This window comes from Lepisosteus platostomus, chromosome 21, assembly GCF_059453375.1.
Source record: "Lepisosteus platostomus isolate fLepPlt1 chromosome 21, fLepPlt1.hap1, whole genome shotgun sequence".
NCBI classification, from domain to species: Eukaryota; Metazoa; Chordata; class Actinopteri; order Semionotiformes; family Lepisosteidae; genus Lepisosteus; species Lepisosteus platostomus.
Genome location: NC_142631.1, coordinates 18,450,991 through 18,474,533, shown reverse-complemented (window position 1 = coordinate 18,474,533; position 23,543 = coordinate 18,450,991). Strand labels below are relative to the sequence as shown.

Genomic DNA, 23,543 nt, shown 5'->3' with positions numbered 1-23,543 from the left:
CGGGCTCCTGGAAAACCGTATTTCAGGGCAGAGAGTTATTACTGAACTTTATTATTGAGAGTTTGCGAGTCAGTTGCTGATAAATTCAACTTGATTGTGTTTTTTTTCTTTAACTTTTATATTGCAAAAATAAGCCCTCACTGAATCAGTCACAGCTGGGGACTCAGGTGCTCATCACCTCTTGACAGTCCTGGCTAGACAATTAAACGTGCCAGCAGACCAACAGCATCTGCTAACAACCACCCTCAGTAACAACTGGAATATAATCCATATGGAATCGGATATCATTTCTGGCTTCATACTCAGTGAGAGAATGCAGAACAGACTGAGTTTTCTGTTATAGGGGAATTGTGGGGAGACCTGTGATGGAGAAATAAAAATTACTGGTACATGCAGATCACAAACATCAATTAACTCCATTTGACATTCTTACTTGATTAAAATGAAACTTCTGTTCATTCATATGCTGACCCAAGCACTGAGAATGGCAGAACTTAAATATGAATGAAAATCCATTTTCAGAAACAGAATGTGTAGAAATTAAAAAAGTGCCAAAAATGCTTTGCAAGCTGTTTTATTGACAACCTAAATAACAGATGAGAATACACAAATTGCAATCCTGCTCCTACAATATCCCTATGGAAAACTGTATACGAAACATAACGACAAAAAGATTTTAAAATTTCGTACACAACACCAGAAATACAGCAATTGTGTTACAAGCTCAATATCTATCTTGTAAAGAATAAACACTGATGTTTGTAATAGTTTTATTTCAGTTTTCTATAACAATATAGCTATGCAGCCAAAGCAGAATACAATACAAAAGCAACAGGAAATGAATGTCTTTTCTACAGTGGTTTATCTCAAAGATATCCAGTGCATTGCTGAAATATGTAGCATAACATTTCACTAAATGAGATGCAAAGCGCGTGCCTTTGACACAAGAAAGTGTGCAAATCATAGTTTTATTCTACCAGCAGCCACTATAAACATTTCACTTGCATCGTGTAACACCATATGCATTTCTTTCTTAGCAGAGGAAGTTTAGAGATACTGTCACAAGTTCAATCACAACTTCCATTCGAAAATACATACATGAATGATGCTCTTATAAAATGTGCTAATACACAAAAGCATGAAGGAACTTTACATAGAATTTACACAATGAGATACTCATGAGCACATTACAGAAAATATCAATGCTTTAAAAACTTCTGTTGATCCTAAGCATTCACCTCGGATGTTCCTTTCAATAATTCTGATAGTTCCAAAATTGATCTTGATGAGTAGTTCCAGACCCTGGATGATCCTACTGGACCTGGACCTCCTATCTGAGTTTCAGTGGCTCACCACTAGCCACTGTGTTAGAGAGTCAATTAAACTCGTTCAAAGTTGTGCGAAACGCAGAATCTATTTGGTGAAATAGTGACAGTGGTATCCTGCACTGTATGTCACATGGTGGGCTCAGCCAAACCCACAGCTCTCACATGGCCCTGAAAGAGCAGTCATTTGCAGAAGCTCGCTCTGTCATCCTCACACAAAATGCATTCAGACATTATACATCCCCACCATCTAAAACCCCTGTTCACCCACCCCAAAGCCTGTCATGTCAATCAAAGCCTGAACACTGGAGCTTTTTTACCTGGTGGTTACCTATGATGTACAGTATATAAGCGCCTCGTGTGGAGCTCAGTATTACTTTATTGCTTTTTTGTCATTTGTGGATGCAGGACAAGTACACACAGAAAACCAATTTAAACATGGTTATTATCAGCCCTCTCTGCAGGTGCACAGCAGGAGGGCAAAACACAAGAAGCAACTCTATTTTAACAACACCTGTCTTCTGCTCAAACAGACAGGAGCTGTCAACTATCCTTGGGAAAATCACCACATTAATTCAAACCTTGCAATTACGAGCCTGATTATGCATAAACCACATCTGCAAATAAGTGCAATTGAACAGGCTTTCAAGCAGTGTTAGATTAGCATACATCAGCCATTTAGATACAGTTCTATGGTATGTATTAGGTTTTTTAAATTATTTGTAAATTGTTGGATTCACGTTGTTGATTTAGAAGGCGCTTTAACCTGTAAGTTAAAATATCATAAAATTACAGCATTTTAATTTGTATGAAACAATGTTAATTGTTCCCAGGATATTGCTGCCCTCTCCTGGTAAACACACCACATGGCACTTCCTATCGTTCCTGGACTCAGGTTGTATTGGACAAAACGGTTCTGGCCAGGTTACTACTATGCTCTGGCAGAATAAAATGAGCACCATTCACAGTACATTTTTTTTATTTCACCGAAAGTAAATATACACTGGATTTACAATCCATGTTTGTACAAGTATGCGGCTGCCTTATTAACCAAGTGCTTTGGATAATGTGTAGAGGGGAAGAGATAAATGTCTGGTTTACTCTTCCACATAGTTGTCGTCTTGGCCGTGGCACCTTTTTCCTGGGCCTGAGACTTCAAAGCACAATTTCATTTCTCCATCATACCAAATGGCAACCCACATCAGGACACTGACACCACCCTGCCCGACAGTCCTCCGCAAGTATCACGGTTGGAACTTGTCATCTCTCTGCCTCTACATTCCTATGTGGGCTGGAGCTGAACTGCTGAAATTGGGATTCATCAAAGAAGTACCATCATTAAACTTGGGAAATCCCTAACTTACATATAACACAGACAAGAATGACTTTCTTGTAGCTAACTGCCATTCATAGCCAAGCTTATGTCAGAGTCAATTAATTTTAATCTGTGTTTCTGCACCATCTGTCAGAAAGGGCTGTACAGTAATGGCGGAATGTGACATGGTGTACAGTAACTCTTGATAGGAGTCTGGGGCGATACTTGGTACATGTAATGCCATTGTTGTAAACTGGATGGTACAGGTATGCATCTTGAACAATACCTCTCCTACTCTGCTATTTGTACTGTATGTAGCATTCAAGTCAGAGAAATCTCAGTTTAAACCATTTACATGCTGCACAGGATGTGAAATTAGCCTGTCCATTATTTTCAGGCTTGCTCATTTTATACTGCAAGGGCATTGTATATTCAGAACAGTAAAACGATCATTACTACTCCTTCATTATTAATCCTAATACATTTTGATATATATATATATCGTGATATAAAACTGACACGCACCCTACAAAAGACAGCAAACCTTACTACTTGTAACTCTCAGGGGCTGTATTAATCTTTAGGATTCAATTCATGAGACAAGATGTCATTTCACATTATGAGTTGGCACACAGTCCAAATTTCTTTCACAATTCCTAATAAATAGTGATGGATTTATTAAGGTTATTTTGCATACAGCTCTGCATTGCTACCAATTTAGCAATAGTATAGCAATTCCTCAGGTGAAAATGAATCTATACTGTTGCAGTCACAAATATGACCGAAGACGCAAAATTCACAAGTAGAGTAAATGCAATGTGCACTGGAGACCCTGTAATTGTGGATTCCACTGTTAAATGGAATTGACTGTAATTGGTAGTGAGATATTTCAAATGTTTTGGCACATTCTGCTTTTTTACAGTATCGATGAAGTCCAAAACCAGTACGACCAACATTTCAAATACATGCCATTGTGATTTATTTTTGAGAACTAACTTTTAATATATTTTTCAGCAATATACACATGAAATGTTATGGAAATTAAGTGCTTGAAAGGGTAATAGGAAATGTGTAATTTTTCTGTATTAAAATTTATACTGTCCTGTTGTCTCATTTTTGGGATGAAACAAATCAAAATATAGACCACTATCATCTGTTAAACAATAATATTGTTTTAGAATAAAAAAAACACTAATACAGATAACTGAAGATAGAAAACACATAAAAATAAAATACTGTTTTATGACTTGTAGTCTAAACAAATTTGTAATTCTATACAACAGGAACATTTTGGTCGCTGATTTTCATATACTTTCAATTCGTACTGCTTACTTTGGTCAAAATGGTACCATCCATTTACTTTAAGCATTACATTTTGCATAGAGGAGAAAATTGTAAATAGTGCAACACAGCAAAACGTTAAAGGCAGAAAAGCATGTTACCTACCAGATTAATACATCTATCAATAAGTTTTAATAGTGCAGAAACAATGATTATAGGAGCCTACGTCTAACAAATAATTAACCCAGGGTGGATGGATATTTTACCGTGCAAATAATGTCCCATTTAAAGAAAGCAGGAAGCTCAGTGTTTGCTTTCAACACTGCAGTCTAAAAGAGCTTAGGAACTTAAAAGCAGTACTATCACAGAGCCTAGCGTTTTCAAAAGGTGATTTACTATATTATTGAGCACACACTAAGAGTTATGGGGCATATAAGAGGAATATTGTTTCCAACCATGAACACTAATTGTCACCTACACTTCCTATAGAATAAAAGACGCAAACCTGAGGTGGCCATTTGGCTTACCAAATTGGGCACTTATTTAAGATTAGCAGTTTCAAATCTGTGCCTTGGGTGCTGCAACATAACAACTAGTGATGGAAGTGTACACTGCCACCTGTTAAGGTTTCTTCTGAAATCTGTCCCCAGATTCAATTGGGGCAATATGAAACATACATGCTGCAAGTCAGAAAAAAATAGATGAAATAAAAAATGGACTCTTTGGAAAGGGGAGAAGGGGAGTATTTCATTGCAGTGTTCAAACACTGTTCAAAACAAACAGCAAAAAATGTTAAGATTAAGATGTACTCAAGCTGTTATAATTAATGAATAAAGAAAATAATTCAGGGTTAAGATGACTGCCTGCCTGTAAATTTGACTGAATGAACTCATGAATACAGTTTTACCTGCAGTACTAATTCTTTCAGAAAATACTGTGTACTGTATTAACTGATATTTGGATCATGTTATGGGGTTGTTGTACTACAAAACAATCAAGCTTATTATTTTGAGGGAAGAAATAACACTGAAGTAAGAACCACTTGTTATATACACGTTTAACTTTCTTCTTGCTCTTAACATTTTGGTAATAAAAAGTCCTTGATTCCTTACTGACTTTGGTTTCCAGCCAACAGAACTACAGTTTTAAGAGTACAAGCCTTCTGCAATTTTTAGGACCTGACTTGTCTGCAAGTGTAAGAATGCACTAACACAGTACTGGAGAAAAAAGAACATGAGTAACAAAAGACAAATGGCTGAAAGACAGACAACAATCTCAGTCAATTTTCTTTCCTCATCAGATGAAACATTCTTTTTTAAATGCAATGACAGACATTTGAACTAGCTAGCTGCAATCTACAGAACAAAACATGTCACATAATAAAAAACATGGTCTACTGCTCCCAAGCCCCTCATGAACTCCGCCGTTTTTAATGTAAATCTAATTCCATGAATGATTTCCACTTTGAATGAGTCACTCAGTTTTGAAAAATGAAAAGGGCCACATCTTCAGAACCATTTTGCACACCTTATTACACAGTAACTGCATCATTTACTAGCTGCCCCTTTTCCTCAAGGTAATTAAACTACTTACAGGAGAACAAAATCTAAGGCAAAGGCAAAGGCCTAGCAAAGAGTATCATCAATACAGAATAGAAAAAACAGCATAAAATGAAATGAAAACTGAAGAAGTTTGCATTTTTTTCTTGTGTTAAGTGTTAACAGAAATAAGTGTTGCACAGCTTTATTTGTGAGCAGTTCAGAAAGGAAAAAAAATAACATTAGTGTACAATACTGGAATGTAGACCGTGGTGAATACTATCATGGGGAGGACACTAAAATTAAGGTGCATTTTCAGGGAAAAGCAAATTTATGCCTTACTTCCAGCAAAATAAAATATGTATATGCTTATAATAGTGGTGCAGCAGACATTCTTGATTCTTACCTAGAATAAGGGAAAAAAAGCACTAAGAAAAAATGAAAAAAATTGTTGCACTTCAAGGCAAAGACTTGGGATAAATAGGGTGGCACTGTCGGCAGCTGTGCACAATCAAAAATGTTATTACTTCAACTTTTTACAAGTTGGACAGTGTGCAAACAGATGACCTCACCACTGTAGAAAGGAGGAAAGAACAGTGTTATTTAAACGCAGTGTAACATGTTGCTTATTCAGGGCCCTGTAAAGGGTGCTCTTTTCAAGGGTTTGATCGCTTAACAGCCAAAAAAATCTCAAAAAACATCCTTTCCCTCCGCTGTGATGTGAGATACAGGTATTTACTTCGTGACTGCCGCAGGTTCTGTATCCAGTAACTGCACAGTACTGTTAATAGTTCAAGTCAATCTTCAGCTCTTTATTTTAAAATAATCTTGCAAACAAAATTTTCCAAAGGCGGAGGTGGAAGTGAAGTGTATTTGGGACAGATTCAGTTTACATGCAAAGGGAGGGGAAATCCTGTACAGCTAACTGTCAATTACTTTCTGTAAATACTGCTGTGGCTTTTTTTTTCCTTTGAAGAAAAGTAACATTTTTCTCTCAGAAACAGTATTTTAAAACCTTTTACTGGGAGTTAAAGATTTCATAGGTTTACTGTTCACTGAAACACTTTTGAATATATATTTTAATTATGTTAATATAATGTTAAGTATACATCAAATCAAATCACATCATTACCTGTGACAAGTAAACATGCAAAGAAATAAATTTTGCATAGGTATTTCCATTATCCTTTATTTTGGCCTTTATATTATCTTTAAAACACCCAAAGTGAATGTTTCTGGCTTTTTTTTTTACCAGCAAGAAGTTTATAAACCTCTTCCTGTTATTGTCAAACTCCAGCAAAGCTACACTTTGTCTAGAAAAAATCATATACTGGGGTTATTGAAAACATTTGAAATCTAAGCAATTGAGCAAAACACAAAAAGTGATGCATAATTTTTTTTTAAATCTCTTAGCAGGGTCAATGATCTATGAAAAGAGTTCACAGGGCTATAAAACAGCACAGAGAACAATCATAAACTGCATCACCAGCTGTCATGAAACAGCTGTAACTATTAACTCCCTCCAAACTTCAGTCAACCTCCTGTACAATAGTAGTGCTATAGAAGCACTGTAATATTTGAATGCATTTCTATTGCATACAGCATAAATTTAGAAATTAATTAGAAGAACATGTTTGATGAACAGCATAATACAATACACAGCATCTTAAAAGATAGTTACGTATTTTCTCTATCACAATTCTAAATCAGCAGCTTTTGTTGCCTATTTATTTAATACAATTGGCTATTTTTAAGGTTCTCTTTTGCTGTTGCTTATAGTGATTTAAATTTATATTCATAACAAATCCAAGACGGAATGGCAATTCAGAATAATAAATCTGTTCAATTCACAGGATATTTTGTATAGTTTGATTGCAAGATACATTAAAAAAATCTCATTATACTGCGTTTATTACACAACGCAGAGAATTTATGTTGAATGGCACATTATAACACTGGTTTGCTACAAAGCAGCAAATTCACACAGACACACAATCGAATAATTTTCTGCCAACTGTGTTCTATAAACCATTCGGTATCTATAAAATGAATATTTTTTAGATTTGGATGTTTAGTTTCTATTGATATCAAAGTATGGATTAACCGTAGTCTAAACTGTAAGCACTGAAAGTTCTACTTAACATAATTCTATTTTTTATTTCATTGTCATTCCAGCATTTATGATTTGGTTGCTCTTTTAAAATATGCTTTATCACATTCTTTCTGTCCTGACACTGAGAAGCAACATACATTATCTTGCTACAATACATTCTGCTCCTTAGCCCATTTAAATAGGAAAACTACCAGCGAAACATTTAATGCTTGAAATTTGTTGTTCTTACAAAATTCTGTTTTCTGTAATAAAGCTGCCATCAAAAGGGGGAAAATACTTTGGCTTTCGGGTATGAGATTTATTGGAAGAGGTCTTGCTGAGCCACAGTGGAAACCTTCTCTAGCTAAACCTCAGGGTGACTTTTCTGGTTCGCATATTCTGTCCAGTTCAGACAGTCCAGCTACTAGCTAGCTAGTTCCAGGAGATATTGTGGAAAAAGATAATGGCTCACAAGAAGTCTTCATGAAAGCAGGACAAGAGAAGAAACTGAAGTCTGTAAATAACAAAGGTCCTCTCTGTCCCATTTGTCACAAAGGGGCAAACGCACAATACACAGTAAGCACAGTTATCGACAAATGTTGCAAATTTAGATTTTCATGCACAATCAATCTACAGTCAGTTTAATACACAAGCTAGCTAGCTCTCTTTTACTTCTATTGTTGCTTTATTGATGTTTTGAGACACCGAATTCCAATTTCAAATATGAGCACATTATGTGACAAATGTTTTGCAAAATCAGTGCAAACGGTCTTTTCCAAGGCTTCTTTGAAGCAAGACACTTTACCTCTTACCCAGTTTGACAGGGTATGTATATTAGCAATACAAGGGTGATGGGGGGTCAACTGTAGTAATCAAACCCTTTTTTGACGTGTGAATATCCAGCACCCCTAAACCAACCTCTGCTCTCCTACCTGTATAAGCCTTATATCACAAAAATATTTTACCAATATCAATCTAAATATTGTGCTGTCTTTGTACAATACACACAGCATATGGATTTCTAGCATAATACACTTTCAACTTCAAGGGCAGCGGTTTCGACAGGGGAAACTTAGGCCTGGGGCACACAAGTGCATAGCATTGCATCCCTTCACTCTGCTTCCTGCTCTAGCACAACAAACACAAATCTGCATTGTGAGAGGAACTGGAACAGTAACATTAATGGAGGAGGAAGAAATTTCATAAGTATTAGGATGTTTACATTAAAACTGAAAGAAAAGATAGTGGGAAACCTTAACAGAGTTGGAAATGTATCTTTCCTCCAGTCCAGAGCATCTGACAAGAAAGGTTTCATCAGTATTTCAGGATGTCAAAATAGAGCTCAGAGGTAGTGCTGGAGCCGGTGAGAGATAACCTGACAGACACATCACACTGAGGTTGAACACTTTTAGCCAAGACCACACGTGTCTGTCAAGAGGCACTAAAACAACTGGAGAAAGGTAAATGTGTGAGAAGTCACTCCACTGTGTCAGGAGTAATGGGAACCCACGACTCTACAAAATGATGCAAAGCCAAGTGAAGCAACGCAACGCTGTGGCCTTGGCCTGCCCAGAGTGCTGCAGCCTCTTTCTGCAAGAACCACCTCTGGGTCGATCTCTAAACTGGGAGTCCTCAGTTCTTATGCTTAAGGGCTGCAGTTCGGGAGCCCCTGCTGGTCTCCTTCAGTTACTGATAGCAAGAGACCAGGTCAGATAATGAAAGTAATTAGTTAGGCTAATTAACTCTGGTGGAGGGCAAGCCAGGAGACCCTGCAACCTCCCAGGGCTGGAGCAGAGAACTCTTGCTCTAGACAGCTCCATGACAGGACAGATAGACAAATAAGTGGTAAGAGGCAGCAGATATATTCCCTTTGCCCCTGACCTGCCCCTGCCTCGCCCACATCAGTAAGGTGTGGTGCCCTCCCACTCCACCAGATACTGAACCTTGCCCTCTGGGGTGACCCTGCGTGCCAGCACCTGGTACTTCTCCCCACAGGTCAAGCGCCCTGCTGCCCCGAAGTAGCTGGTGATGGAGGACTTGAGGTGGGAGAGCGAGGAGTCGTCCTCGCTGATGCTCTCGAAGGTGTGGCTGTCGATGCCGTTGTCCAGGGGCTCGGGCGACTCGGCAGCGTCGAAGGCGCTCGGGCTGCTGTAGCTCTCTGTCACCGGCCTCCGGGATGGCAACAGGGCGTAGCTGGAGGTCCGCAGCTTCCTCTTCCTGCTGCCCACGTTTTTTCTACAAGACAATTAAACAGCACTGTGTGTGCGGCCTTGTGGGACATTGGAGCACAATCATGGACTGGGAACAGTCATAGCAAAGTAAGGCAGGAGAAGGGAAGAGAGAAAGTGCTAACTATGCAGCCAAAAAGTTCATCTCTGACTCCTCCAAGGAAGGACATACCAGTACATAGTCACGGAGGGAGCGGGGGGTATTATAGCGGTCACCTTCCCCTTTCTTTCCATTTCTGAGCAAAATCTGATTGGGCAAGAATGTAGATATCTTTGAGAGGACTACACTCCCTATGATGTTATATAATTAAAAGAGAATCGATTGGGCAGGCTGGACTCGATAAGGTCTTTATCACACTAGGCTTCAGTTGTCGTATAATTTCACCATGATCTGGGGTCCTTTTGCGGGAAACCTGGAAGCAGCCCAGACGCAGGGGATTTTGTGGGGTGGGGGAAATGTTTTGTTCTGAAAAACATAATTTACCAAAATAATTAAAACCACTATACTGACTACATCACTGTCACTTTTGTTCTGCTAATGACGTTCCACATCTTTTTAAAAGCACTGAATATGTTAAGATGCTGGGTGTTAAATCACAGTGCAAACTGATCGATGTAAATGTGCAAATTCAAATACCATGAAGTTCTCAGACGTTTAAGTTGGAGTTTAAATGTGTGAAACAGTATTGTGGAAGAGAAATATGCACAAGAATCAATTATTTTTTAGCTAAAATAACTGTAGATTGTGGCAGTTATAACAACACTGCTCTGGTATTTCTTAAGTGTTACCATGACTCCCACTTCCTCTCCCAATAATCGACATTTTGGCCACCAATATCTGCACATTGTTGAGAGGACTTTCCTCCAGCCACCTACTGTACAACCGCTCCCCTTACACAAGCCAACTTTGACCAGCTTGCCATGGTGAAAGAGTGAGCAACACAGCTGATGAATTCACTGCTGTCAGCAGCACTTTAATAATGCCCACAGACTGACATCCTGTCTGTGAACAGGACAGGGAGAGAAGGTGGGCTCTGTTGTAGACACTCTGTGAGTCAACCTTGAAGGTGCCGTCAAAATTGCCCTTCTTAAAATGTTTCACACAGAAACAAAAATAAAGTGAGGTAATAACTAAAACTTGGTATAGGTATACCATATTCTTTCTGAAGATATTGTATTTTAAGAGCCAGCCAACATGGATTTGAAAGGGGACACAGTGTTTAACTAGCTTACTAGAATTCTTTACGCAAGTACAAGGATACAGTAGTCGGTAACACTAAAGCATTCCACAATGGCATACTGAGATGTCCAGCAGGCTTTTGATTAGGTCTGTAACAAAAGGTTGTCAAATTTAAAGCTGCACTGAAAACTAGAACCAGCACATCATTCTAAGGGGAACCTTCCTTTTTTGGGTAGATGAAAGCATTGGTGTTGTAGGGACTGATTTTAGGCCTGTTGCTCTTTCCAATCTGTTTAAATTTTTTAGACTGTAGTGTGCTTAATTAAACTTGCATATGAAATATGCACAAACAAAGAGGGAGCAGCCAACCTAGAAACATTAGCAAGGGAAGTACCTGTATAAGAAGACTCAAACATAATCATGGACTGGACACACTTTTAGCAACATGTAGGGCTAATATGTGCAAAGTGGATCCCCTGCAACCCTGTATTGGAGGTTAGATGGATAGAAGACGAAGCATATAGAAATACACCATACTGTACATATCACATGAGGAACTGCAAGTCTCAGGGAGCTATGCATGAAAGAGATCTACATGTGTAGGTATGTTCCTCCATCAAGGCAACGTGGAAGAAGAAGAATAACAGCAAACAGAATGACATATAGCAATAAGAGTATATAGAACACTAGTAAGTACTGTATACTAAAGTATGAAAGTTATGCTCAAGCGTCACAACACATTAGTAAGACCTCATTTAGAATATTGTGGTCACCTTTGCTTGCCCTACCACAGAGAGGATATTAATGCCTCAGAAAGAGCTTAAAGAAGAGCAACAAGAGTGATTCATAGTTTAAGGGCATTGCCATATACTGTCACATTAAAGAAGATTAATATTTTCAATCTAGAACAAAAAGAGATAAAGAAGAGGTATGATCTAGGTATACAAAATTCTTACGGGTATATAAAGGTTCAGGTCAGAAGACCATTTCACACTAAATTCTGAAACAAGGACAGAACCACAACCGAAAGCTTAAAGGAAATACATGTAAAATAAAGAATAGGAAACTGTTCTTTATGGAAAGAGTTTTGGGTGTGTGGGACAGGCTTTTCAGCCAGGTGGTTGGAAACGAAAATGTGAAGACTACTCACTCATTTCTTGAGTCTCCTTTGAAAACCCCTTTCCAGGCTGGAGACAGACTGAAAAGTGGGTACAGAATCCTGGTAGGTCTAACTTTTAGTTGTTGATTAACTAGGTACTTCCCAAATTTATTTTAAAGATCAAATACAGTAACTTTCCAAAGAAATTCTGACAAGTGTAGCTGCGCCCTTCTTAATAACGAGAAAGCGAAAGTGAGTATCAATGCAAAGTGAATTAAACAAAGTCCTGCTGACACTATCTTTTCTCCTGGTACCTCTGACTAGACTTCCAGGAATATGGGATTAAGTGATCAATATCTTTATTACTTGGTCATTGTTCATGCTGTATACTTTATTATGACGTTTTGCATCTTATGGTCCTAAAATTAGTCCCCGATTATGAGCACATAATTTGCTTTACATGCGGCAACATTTTTTTCATTTCATCCGCCCTGTCCCGGTAGTCTCTCAGCTGTCAAACACTTGAGGCAGATGCATTTCTACATGCATCAGAACTGCAAGACATGTTATTTTGTAGAATAGCCAGAGTACACATCATATATAGTAGATAGTCTTATTCAACAATTAATGATGGAACAATGGATTCTTGTGTATCTTCACATAACTACCTTTAATAAAGAAATGTATGCAGTTGAGAGATTTGCCACACAATGTCACAAACAATTAATATTCTGCATTCACTGATGTGATAGGCTTCTTAGCAGTAGTGAAGTCAAAGGATTCTACCTTCTCTTACTATATCCTGTTTAAATACACAGCTAACAGAAAAACATCAGGATCCTTAATGCTAACCCTCAATTCCTATTTACAAACCACTTTGGTTTAAGAAAATTCAGCAGACTGCTTCTATACCTGCTATCATAGATTATATGGAATAGAAAACATAAATGAATGTCAACATTTACAGCACCTCTGAAAGTTATTTAATACCACAACATTCTAGTCATCTTGTAAAACACAATAAGATTTAGGAGCTCTTTAGGGATTTGGAATGTACGACACCATATAAAAATAATACATTCATATTTATTTAATATTTTTTAGTTTTTATCAGCCTTCTCATTTTAAATATTAGGTCCTGGGATTGAATTCGGTCTGGAATTTGCATGTTTTCCCTGTTTTTTCCAGTTACTCTAGTTCTCTCCCACCGTTAAAAGCTGGATAGTTAAACACTCTGCTAGATCTTGACAAATTCTGCACTGGGCTTCCACAATTTGGCCTTCATCAAGTCCTTTCAATTTGATAAATGTAATTTCTCACCTTCTCTGCTGTCTACTGTATTTCGAGGGGTCCTTTACTATATGTAAAAAAGCATTTGGGGACTCTTTGGGTATGAAAACACAATATGAATACAAGGCATTCTTACTATTATTTTTTCACTGTGGTTGATTTGGCTTAAATTGTTTAATTTACCATCCACAAGATGGCACTGTAGTTTGCTTTTTTCTTTGTCTCTAAGCGTAGCTCTTTTACTTTTGCAGCCTTTTAAGTTAAACAAAAATTGGGATTTAAAAAAAAATAATTAACACAACTGTTCCAAAAAAAACTTTTGCTATTTTATTTCTATTCCACTGAGTGTCATTTTCTAGGGACTGCAAGCTACAATCCTGTGGGTAAATCTCTCAGGGTACATCAGAAGGCAAGAAACTCGCAGTGGGGTATTGTTCACAAGAGATAAAGGAATAAACTATGCAAATTCGCCCGTGTTCATTTTTTCTAATTTGGGAAATCCAAGATTGAGATAAATCATACCAGGGCTCAGCTTCTTCGATCTGCTAGACCTCTGTTCAGCTCTAGGGAACTGTCTACCAAACTCCTCAGCAATGTGCTGTCCCTTGGAAACTTCACTTTTATATAAGAAAGTTACCAGTGCTCATGAAATGCATGAATAATTTGGCAGCTATCGGTGTCTTAAAAAACAATGAAGGCAAAAATCAAAAGGAACACTCTGATTTATAGAAAGGCTCAGATAGTGAAGGTGCTTGTTCAGAGTGCAGAATGGGCACTTTGGCTCAGAGGTTGCTGTTCCCACTCTGGCTCATGTCACTAGTCAACTGCAATGTGATTCCCCAAGCGGCACCACAACTTTGCTGGTCACAGCTGGCTGGTGGCACGACCCAAGCTTGAACTAGCAATAAGACTTTAATTAAAGGTTAAGTAGGCTTCCCTGGTCTGGGATGATTGGCAGAATCTGACCAATCCAAGATCACTGAGATAACTGCAGCTGAAAAACAACGTACCCATCAGATCATGCAATCATTATTCCTTTAAATTTTAAATACTTGCCAGACCGTCCTTGTGACTTTAAGGTGAGAGCAATCATATGGAAAAGGCTGACATTCTACTTAGAGGTCTGCTCCTCATTTCTGGGAACACAGTCAAGCCTGCCAATACAGACCAACAGCATATAGGACATGATAGAAATTTTCATACAAGTATTGATATTTACAATTTTGTCCATTGGGTACAGGGTTGTAATTTAAAAGCCTGTTTTTTTAATCAACATATAACCCAGCCTTTTCAACAGATCTAAACAAAGGTGAACAAAACTGCAAGTCAATAAATTCTGTACATTCTGCAGAGAATTCTGTATATTCTCTTGTTATCACCCTTCTTCTTCTGTAGCCAGTAATTCAAACTGCTGAAAGTTTCTTTTTTCTTCTTTTTTGTCCTGGAGTGGAAAGGGTAATTTATCATGTCCTACACCAACAGCACTTTGAAATATTACAGCTGAGCTATTAGTTCTCAGGATGAGACCTTAAAGGCTGTGAAAGTAGAACATGAGTCTAATTCTTTCCAGTAAGAACTACAATGTCTGGGTGTTGTGTTTCTACATTCAGGTTTGCTAACTTTAACGAAACTGTAAAACAGAACAGTAAAATGTCATAAAATAGCAGATGCTGGTAAACAGAGACTTAAAAATAAAACCAATTTGGCTACTGTTATTTTTGCATTTTCTCATAGGAACACATAAAGAGAAGAAAGTGAAATGTAGATTTACAGGTAAAAACCACACCAACATAGAAAAATCCATGAATCACCTGCCATAGCTCAGTAATGTCAAGGTAGTTCACATCTTTTCCCTCCTTTATCCCACAAGTTAAAGGGTAACTGCAGAACTATATTCATATTTCTAGGCTAGAATGAATCAGCATTGATAAGTGAATTTCAAACAGCAATAAAAGTAAAATGTACACAGTAACTTGTAAAACCTCCAATTTACATCACAAAATAGTCAAAGTTTTCAGGTACACACAGCACCATATTCTGCGATTCAGAACGAGGCAACAAAACGTCTGGTGACATGAAGTGACCCTATTACACTGTAAACAAGCAGGCTTGTAGATACATCTCCTTTAATCCAACAGAATTGCTTTCGATTAAAACGGTTTTACAGACAAATACTACTTACTCATTAAATCTGCATGCAGATCATATTGGAACATTTCTGTGGTAAACCTGTACTTATTCACTCATAAATCTCAGTACATCAGTCATTATGGTGACTTGTGAGCAGGAAGGGCCGCCTCACGTCACAATTAGTGGGAACTCAACAACATGCCAACTTACAGCACTTTCACTTGTGCTTAATTCAAAATGTGTCTATAATGTCAATGAATTTATCTTGTGACCGAGATTTAATAACCATTCTGGGATGCTGGGTCTGCAGCTCCCCTTTAACAGTTTAATTCCAGTTTATTTCACTCCAGCCATGTCTGTAGATTAGGCAATCCTGGAAGAAATCATCTCTGACAGCTACTTCTGCCAGGTTTTCAGTCTGCTGGTTTATTGATTGCCTGCTTTAGAACGTGACGTAATTAAAAAAACAAGGAATTGAGGGGCTGATGAGGACGTCTCACACATACCTTTTATTTGGCATGTTTTAATGCAGAGCACCCTAGAGAAATGCTGGTTTAAACAGAGTGGCTAACCTCTAGGACTTGCTTCAAGTTCAGTGTCAAAGCAAAATAAGAAATCCTGCTGCTGCTCTCTAGGACATTTGCTCCGTGACCTTTAAATTACTGTCACTTTAACACCCAATCTCTGGTGTCACAACTGCTTTGTTCCAGCTGATCTAAGCAATTGCCATTTATGTGTGTGTGCCGACTTCAATACGCTCCAGGACTGCAGGCTGTTATGAAAGTTCAGTCACAGGGTGGCCACAAGGAATATGTTCTGTCACTCTCAGGCCACCGCTGGCTGTAATAAACTCCTGGCAGGAGAGGACACCATGAGAAACACTGACTGATACACCAATCAATACTCCACAACACTGCCAATTGGTAGTGCAATGGTTTATTGCATTTCTCTATGAGTGATCTTGGTGCATAATAGCTGACAACTTTAAACAACCCTCACACCACTTTTTTAAAGGGATAGTCCTCGCACATGACAAAGAAACTGCATGAAAAACATCAACTTTGTACACTCAAGCCACAGACGTAGAAAACAAATTCATAGTAACCATATACTTGATGAACAAATTACAAAGTGTGGCAAAACATCGGGATACCTTCTAGTCTATCACTTCTTGGTGCACAACTGGTACACGGGTGGCTGCCAACAGACTGGGTTTTTATTTCATTACTAAGATATGAAATAATTAAAAACTTAAGCCAGTCACTTAATCCTACAGAGCTAAATGGGTCTGAGGTCCTGCAACCGCTATATATGCAGGCACAAAAGTTTGAAAAACAGCTCTCCAATCCTACCGGCACTCATAGGATATGCTTGTGGTAGCTGATCCAGATGTGCTTGCAGCATCTGTTGAGTCCAGGTCCAGGCTGAAGGTCTGTCCCGAACTCGTACTGAAAGGACATTATCACAGTCAGTGCTTCACCACAGGCAGTCTCATCCATCCTCTAATATTGGATAAGAAGCCTAAGCTTATTTTATACTTCACATTTTCATTTAAACTTCATTCCCGTCCAACTGTTCTGAGACCAGCCTGCTGTCTCAAGCCCTCTCCACACTGGATGCATGCTGTCATTTTCATTTGTCAGATGGAAAAGCTGTCCATCAAGCTGAATGCACAGTGGATGCGATAAAAACTCAGCAAAAAAAAAAAACTAGAAGGATGAAGGTATCATCTACCAGCTCCAACAGAGCTGATAAAGATAGATGTAGACAGAAACAAAAACACAGGAAAGGTGATATTAACTATGATAAAGATGTGTACAAAACTGAGGAGGCTGATAGAGGAGCTTAATGTGGTTCTGGGTACTTCAGGATGTCAACTTGTTCGCATGCTGTTGAGTTAAATTTTAGGTTTATTGATGAGCACAGGTTTACCCAGGCTCTGAAATATGAATTATTTAGCAAACCAACACTGGAGAGATTTGCAATTCATACATTTATTTATTAAATATTGATGTATATGATGTTTCCATCACGGACAGTGCATTTCTCGATAAAGAATAAAGAAAATGTAAAAACAAAAACACTGGTGGAGCACTAATTGCATTACACTGTTATACTTAACATAGCTTACTACCGATTCACAATAATGTCCTCTCACCCAAGTGCTTTTAGAAAAGAAATCTTGTTTACAAGAGTATGTAATTTTTAAATGATTGTTACTGTACCCCCTACAGTAGACATTGTTTTTTAAGCATACACAAATAAAAGAACAATGACATTAAAACTCAAATCTGCATTTTTAATTTAGTACAACCAAAAGTCTTTTAAATTAAAAAATAAATAAATTATCCACAAGACCACACAGCGTAATTTGAATGAGTTGCAAGATACTTCTTATCTGTTTTCCACCACTAGTCAAAGTGATTTTAACTTGCTCATCCAATCAAACTTGTCCCTGCTGATGGACTGACCTTGTATGACAAGTGGGGATTCTGTGTGTGCAAGCTGCGTGTTTGCAGTATGTGAGGTACTCATGGAAATATTCAGACAACAGACTGGATGCACTTCTTGCAGTCCTTCTGTTAAATGCCATTTTGCATCACCAAGGTTGCAGACCCCACTCCCTGATATTTTTTAGGTCAGCCATCTCTTAAACATAGCTGGACTAAACTAAACACCTACCATGCTTGAAAAGCCCACCCAATTTGTTCTTCAATCTGACCCTTGGATTTGACCCTTGGCCCTAAACTTGATTCAGAAACTCTTTAACCGTTTTAGCAATGCTGATTTTTTTATCTATGATGCTGATGTGCTGCACATTGTAAAGGGTTAAGAAAGTGGTGATATTATATTATATATTATTATTATTATATTATTGTGACTAAAATCATGAATCCCTGCTTCGTCTCCAACAGCCCCAGGGAACCTTAGATTTAAAGTTGTGAACCACACATTAGAGACCGCCTGTCTGAAGCTCTGAATGAGAAAATGAGTTTTTTTTTCTGGTACAGTACTGGTGCCAACTACATTGAATGCATGTAATTACTAAAAAAGTGAAGTAATGCAAGATGTGATGGAGGGATATTCAATTACAAGCTTGTACAGGAAAGCAAAAAGTGATTTTTAATTTGACTTGCTTTCTTTAAAGTATATAAAATCTGAATAAAAAAATGATCTCTAGTGTATAGTGTGTACCATGTGGAATTAAATCATTTATCCTTCTTCTTTTGTTATACCAGATATTTCCAAGCTCTGACAACACTTTAAATGTTTCCAGATTTTTGTTTCTTTTTGCTAAAAATGTGCTGGAAGGTCATACAGAGAAGAATTTTATCCTGGAAGGGGTCGCTATGTGTTAGCTACTCATAAACATCACCATGCCTGTTAAAGATATACTGTTTCTACAACCAGTGCAATGCAAATTATTAAAGAGGAAATGCATCACGAAGGGGAGATGCGAATGGAATTCACTTTTGTATTGCTGCAGGGCTCGAAAACGGCAGGAATTGAGCTTGTTGGTATAACTGTGGAAGGCTGATCCACAGATAACCTCCAAACCCCCCCTCCCCCCAACTCTGAATGTTTCTGCCTATGCTTCAATCTCTCAAATAAAGAAAATGTTATTGGTTTAATTTTCAAAAAGTAATGCACTCTGAATTAATTTATTATTCAAACTCAGCTGCCGGGGAAGGCCTTAACCTTTACAGAATGATGTAATTAAATGTCTTCACCTACCACATTGATAAAATATTTGAAACCACTTCAAGACCTTTAACAAGAGTATTTTCATAGGGAAAATCAATGCAAATTAAAGCAATTTTACTGCAAGCAATGATGATAAAATCTCTTGTATTCTAAGCTATGCAAGGGATAAGCAGTAATAAATGTATCTCTTTATATTTTGCAATAGAAGCAAACATCGAATACACACTACAGCTACTGCTGTAGAAGTATGTTAAATCATTTTCAGGAAAACAGTTGAGATAAAAAAATAAAGGACATAATGCTTGATGTAAGCACAATTATATTTCTGAAAAGTAATGTTCAAGAAACAGCCATTGCTTCATTTGCACTGTCTTAGAAGACAATATGAACCTAGAAGTAGCCGGTCCATCCATTTTCTAACTGCTTTTTCCAGTTCAGGGTAGCGGGGGAGTTGGAACCTATCCTAGCAAGCGTAAAAATAATTGGAGGAAATGTCAATTTATTTCTTAAACAATCAAGATTTTTTGAAGCGCTCTAATATCACGTTTTTTTTTGTTTCCCCATTTGGGAATTCCCTGACAGTTTTTGATCTCTTTGTTTCCCTTTGCACCTGTGTAAAAAATGGATTAAGATCAGTCTTTTCTGAGCTTGTTCACATCATCTCGTTAGCGTCAGACGAACGAAGAGAAACTACACAAACTGAGCAATAACAACACAATAAATAATACATAAAAATCAAGGACTGAAATTGAATTTCTAAGAGGTTGCTGCTAGCTTTTAATACACTTTTATGTACAACAATCTGTGGTTATGAAGCAATTAACTCTAGAGGAAGAAGGAAAAACGCACTGGGGACTGAAGATTCCATTAGTTATGAAATAAACCCCCCAAAAAGGCCATAAAATGTTTTAACACTTCCTTGAATCCTCATGTTAAAAGTACAATGAAAGCTGTGGTTAAGACCAAAAAGTTTAAAATCAACTAATTACCTCAAATATTTCATTTCATGTTTATTTTACTTGAAAAATGATAAACTGATGTGTGAGCTGCTCCACCTTCAAAAGGGGCTATTTTACTTCTTATGAAGGCCAGATGGCAGCGCTCCCTTCTGGGGTCACAATAAAAGGGAGAAAGAAAAGTGCTCTCAGGGCATTTCTTGCTAGAGTAGTTTTATTTCCATTCAGTAAATTCAGGAAAAGGAACTACGCTGCGCATGAAGCCAGCACATTTAAGAAATTGGAGTTGTGCCAGAAAATTCTCTAAACAAAAGCAAGGAGATGCTGATTTTAATTCTTACGTACAAGCTTCGCACTGCATTTATCAAATCTGTAACACTATCAGTTCCAAATACTGAATTTACTGTTGTTGCGTTGTTATGTGCTTTATGAAAAAACAGATCAATGCAAGAAAAAGGGTACATTTCTTAAATACTGCTAATAGCAACAAACCTAAAATATACCTAATTTGATTGCAAGTGCTACTACTGTGCCCTTTTCCTGTGTATTATGTATGATGATGCAGTAGTTAGAATGGCTGCCTCACATAACTGGGGCCCTGGGTTCGATTCAGGACCTAAGGTGCTATGACCATGGACTTTGTACGTTCTACCCCAACTCACATGTACTCTATACACTGGTACACGTTCCTGGTATATTCCTGGTATACTGGTACCTATGTACATACTGGTAGGTTAATTGTCTTCTGGAATAAATGGCCCTGGTGTGAGCATGTGCTTGTCTGTGTCTGCCCTGTGATGGACTGACGTCCCACCCAGGGTGTATCCCGCCTTACACCCATTGCTTGCTGGGATGGGCTCCTGCTCCCCAGAGACCCTGAATTGGATAAAGCATTTAGAAAATGGATGGATGCATTAATGTGTGTGAATTTTACAACTGATATACTGATACAAGCAGCATGCATTCTGAAGTTGAAATAAAAAATATGGAATGCTATTTAGAGGCACATTACCTTTTCAAACTCTGTAGTTCATCCAAAGTGAAGTCAAATATACTGGCCATATGGTGGTTTGTTCTCCAGGTGGATGTTAGGTCATTCTGTAATGTGATTACAAGTATTATTAAAGCAACATGTACGGACAATATAGGTTTCTCCTGCCAAGACCACACAAATCTGTTTAAAGGACACAGCTGCATGAAAGTACTGCTAAATTATTTCAAGGAAAAAAAAATCTTTTAACTTTGATCTACTGCAGAGGACTAATAGAAAATAAGGGGGCAGAGGGTCCGGACATTTGACAATAACATTCAGGTGGTGAAATGTGAGTGATTTTCCCCATTTGTCCAGAGCAGCAGCTTTAGATCTCAGGTTCAACCACCACAATGGTGCATTAAATTACTAGTCTTATAAGGAAGAGGCTCAATTCACCCTCCAGAATAGCACTCAGCACTCTCTGCAGTGACATGCAAACATCACTGGGCCACGGGCTGGCAGGTGTGCCAAATACAATAGAGAGGACAATTTAAGCAGAGCAAAATCAGGACACACGTATGGGAATTTAGCCTCCCAGCAGAGCCAGGGGGTCTTCAACAACTGTAAACAGTCAGGGTGTAAGTTCAATACAGGGTGCAATAGACAAGCCAGCCATTCTGACGATGAACATAATGAACTGAACCAAGGGCCCAGCGCTGAGAGACAGCAATGCTGACCTCTGTGCCAACATGCCGCCCCTCCACAGCTTACATGTTCAACACAATTCAGCTCATACAGTATATATACCTACTGTCCACTACAGTCTGAACCAGCAGTGAGTCCAAATGATTGACACCCTTCCTATCACATCTCTAGTACTGCAGGTATTTATGCTCTCCTGAGGTGGCCAGCGCCTGAAATCAATGCCCATTGGAAATCAAATTTCCAATGTTAGTGGATTAATAATGTTATCTAGACGATTAACAAATCTTTTGTAACACAATACTGCAACGGAATGGAGTGTCACGTCCAAAAGCGTGTGGACAATAAGGTTGCCAATGCCTTTCAGCTTCAATGATCTTACTCACACCCTGGCAAGACTGCACAGAAGAAAAACCATGTAGATCAAAAAGATACAAAACACACAGCAAAAACATTTCTAATTAAAACATTGACATTAATAAGCATTGCACGTCTGCATATTTTCAGGAAACAAAGCTTAATCATTTGTAGTGTTTTGTTAGTCTCATTAAAAGACTTAATGTAAATAATCTGCAATTCATAATACAATTCAAAATATACAGTTCTGTTGCATCTGTTCTTTCCAGACAAGAGAGAGAAACACATCAGATCATGATATGGAACAGAAATCCGAGCAAATGAACAGGACACAGGAAAAAACAGGACCAAGTGTTCTGGTGCTACAAGGCATGACTCACGTTTGGGATAGCATCCTCCAGCAACCACTTAGACCTCTTCTTTTTCATCCTTTTCTGGGGCTGAAATTCTGGGGGCAATGAGCTGCATCAAGAGGGCAAAACAATGTTAAAAGTGGATTGCCAAAAACACAACGCAAAATCCATTTAACAGCTCACAGAGATCATAGAATAGGCAAAACATCCCAAGGTAAAAGTGTTTTTTGCATGCTGATGAACTTAATAATAAGTGAATGCACTTGTATTCAAAACTTAATAATCAATGGAGACAGATGAGATACAGTACAGCATATAGTATATTCTGCCAATTACTCGCACAATATTCTATGATGCTGCTCCTGTTTTACCATTATCCAAACAATTTGTTCTATGTGTTCTAAATCTTAATGGACTTCTTGCTCTGCATCAAAATAGTTTTATAAATAGCATAGTATTGCTTGCATCTAACTACTTTCACAATATTTAAAACCTTATTTCCGTGACCAGGCAATATTCATTGAATGGGTTGTCTCTCTGTTGGAGATCGGGCCCCTTAATAAATCAGATAGAACAAGCTCTGGAGAGCCAGTGGGTGACTCCATCTGTAATTACCTTTTCTCATAGGTCTAAACCCAGGCCACAACTCTATATAACAGAATAAGTCAAGAGTTGTTTTTTGTTCACTCCCTTCAGCACATGTTGTGAATGTCTCTTGTGAAGGCTACGCAGAGTACTGGATTTTTTTTTGCTGGCCTTAGAGTGAAGGAAATTATCATATATATATAATTAAAAATGAGAAGCATGTTCAATTGAAGGTACAGGGACAATATGACAGCAACAGGAAACCTATTTCAAGGCTCAAAGTATTATTTTTGCATGGATTAGAAGTCAATTTCCATTTAACATTAATAGCCACGGTTACAGTCCATACTGAGAATGAATTGACTGGCTATTTGGTTAAAAAAATGCACAGAGAGAAATAAAATGGTTTCCCTCATTAGATGTAGGCTGAAGGG

The 23,543-nt window shown here is 38.0% G+C and overlaps 1 protein-coding gene across 4 annotated transcripts in view; it reads right to left on the bottom strand.

The window, feature by feature from the left end:
* Positions 1-558: 558 nt before the first annotated feature.
* The window catches only part of phf19 (PHD finger protein 19), a 36,385-nt gene continuing 13,400 nt past the window's right edge, over positions 559-23,543 (bottom strand). For 3 of the 4 annotated variants that reach the window (XM_088615394.1, XM_088615392.1, XM_088615393.1), the window contains exons 12-15: positions 22,552-22,633; positions 21,152-21,237; positions 16,831-16,926; positions 559-9,786 (exon numbers count right to left, since the gene is read on the bottom strand). In XM_088615394.1, the coding sequence (XP_088471520.1) occupies positions 9,453-9,786; positions 16,831-16,926; positions 21,152-21,237; positions 22,552-22,633 (598 nt within the window). In that variant the 3' untranslated portion in view covers positions 559-9,452. The remainder of the gene's footprint in view (positions 9,787-16,830; positions 16,927-21,151; positions 21,238-22,551; positions 22,634-23,543) is intronic. The other variant, XM_088615395.1, reaches the window with a different exon arrangement.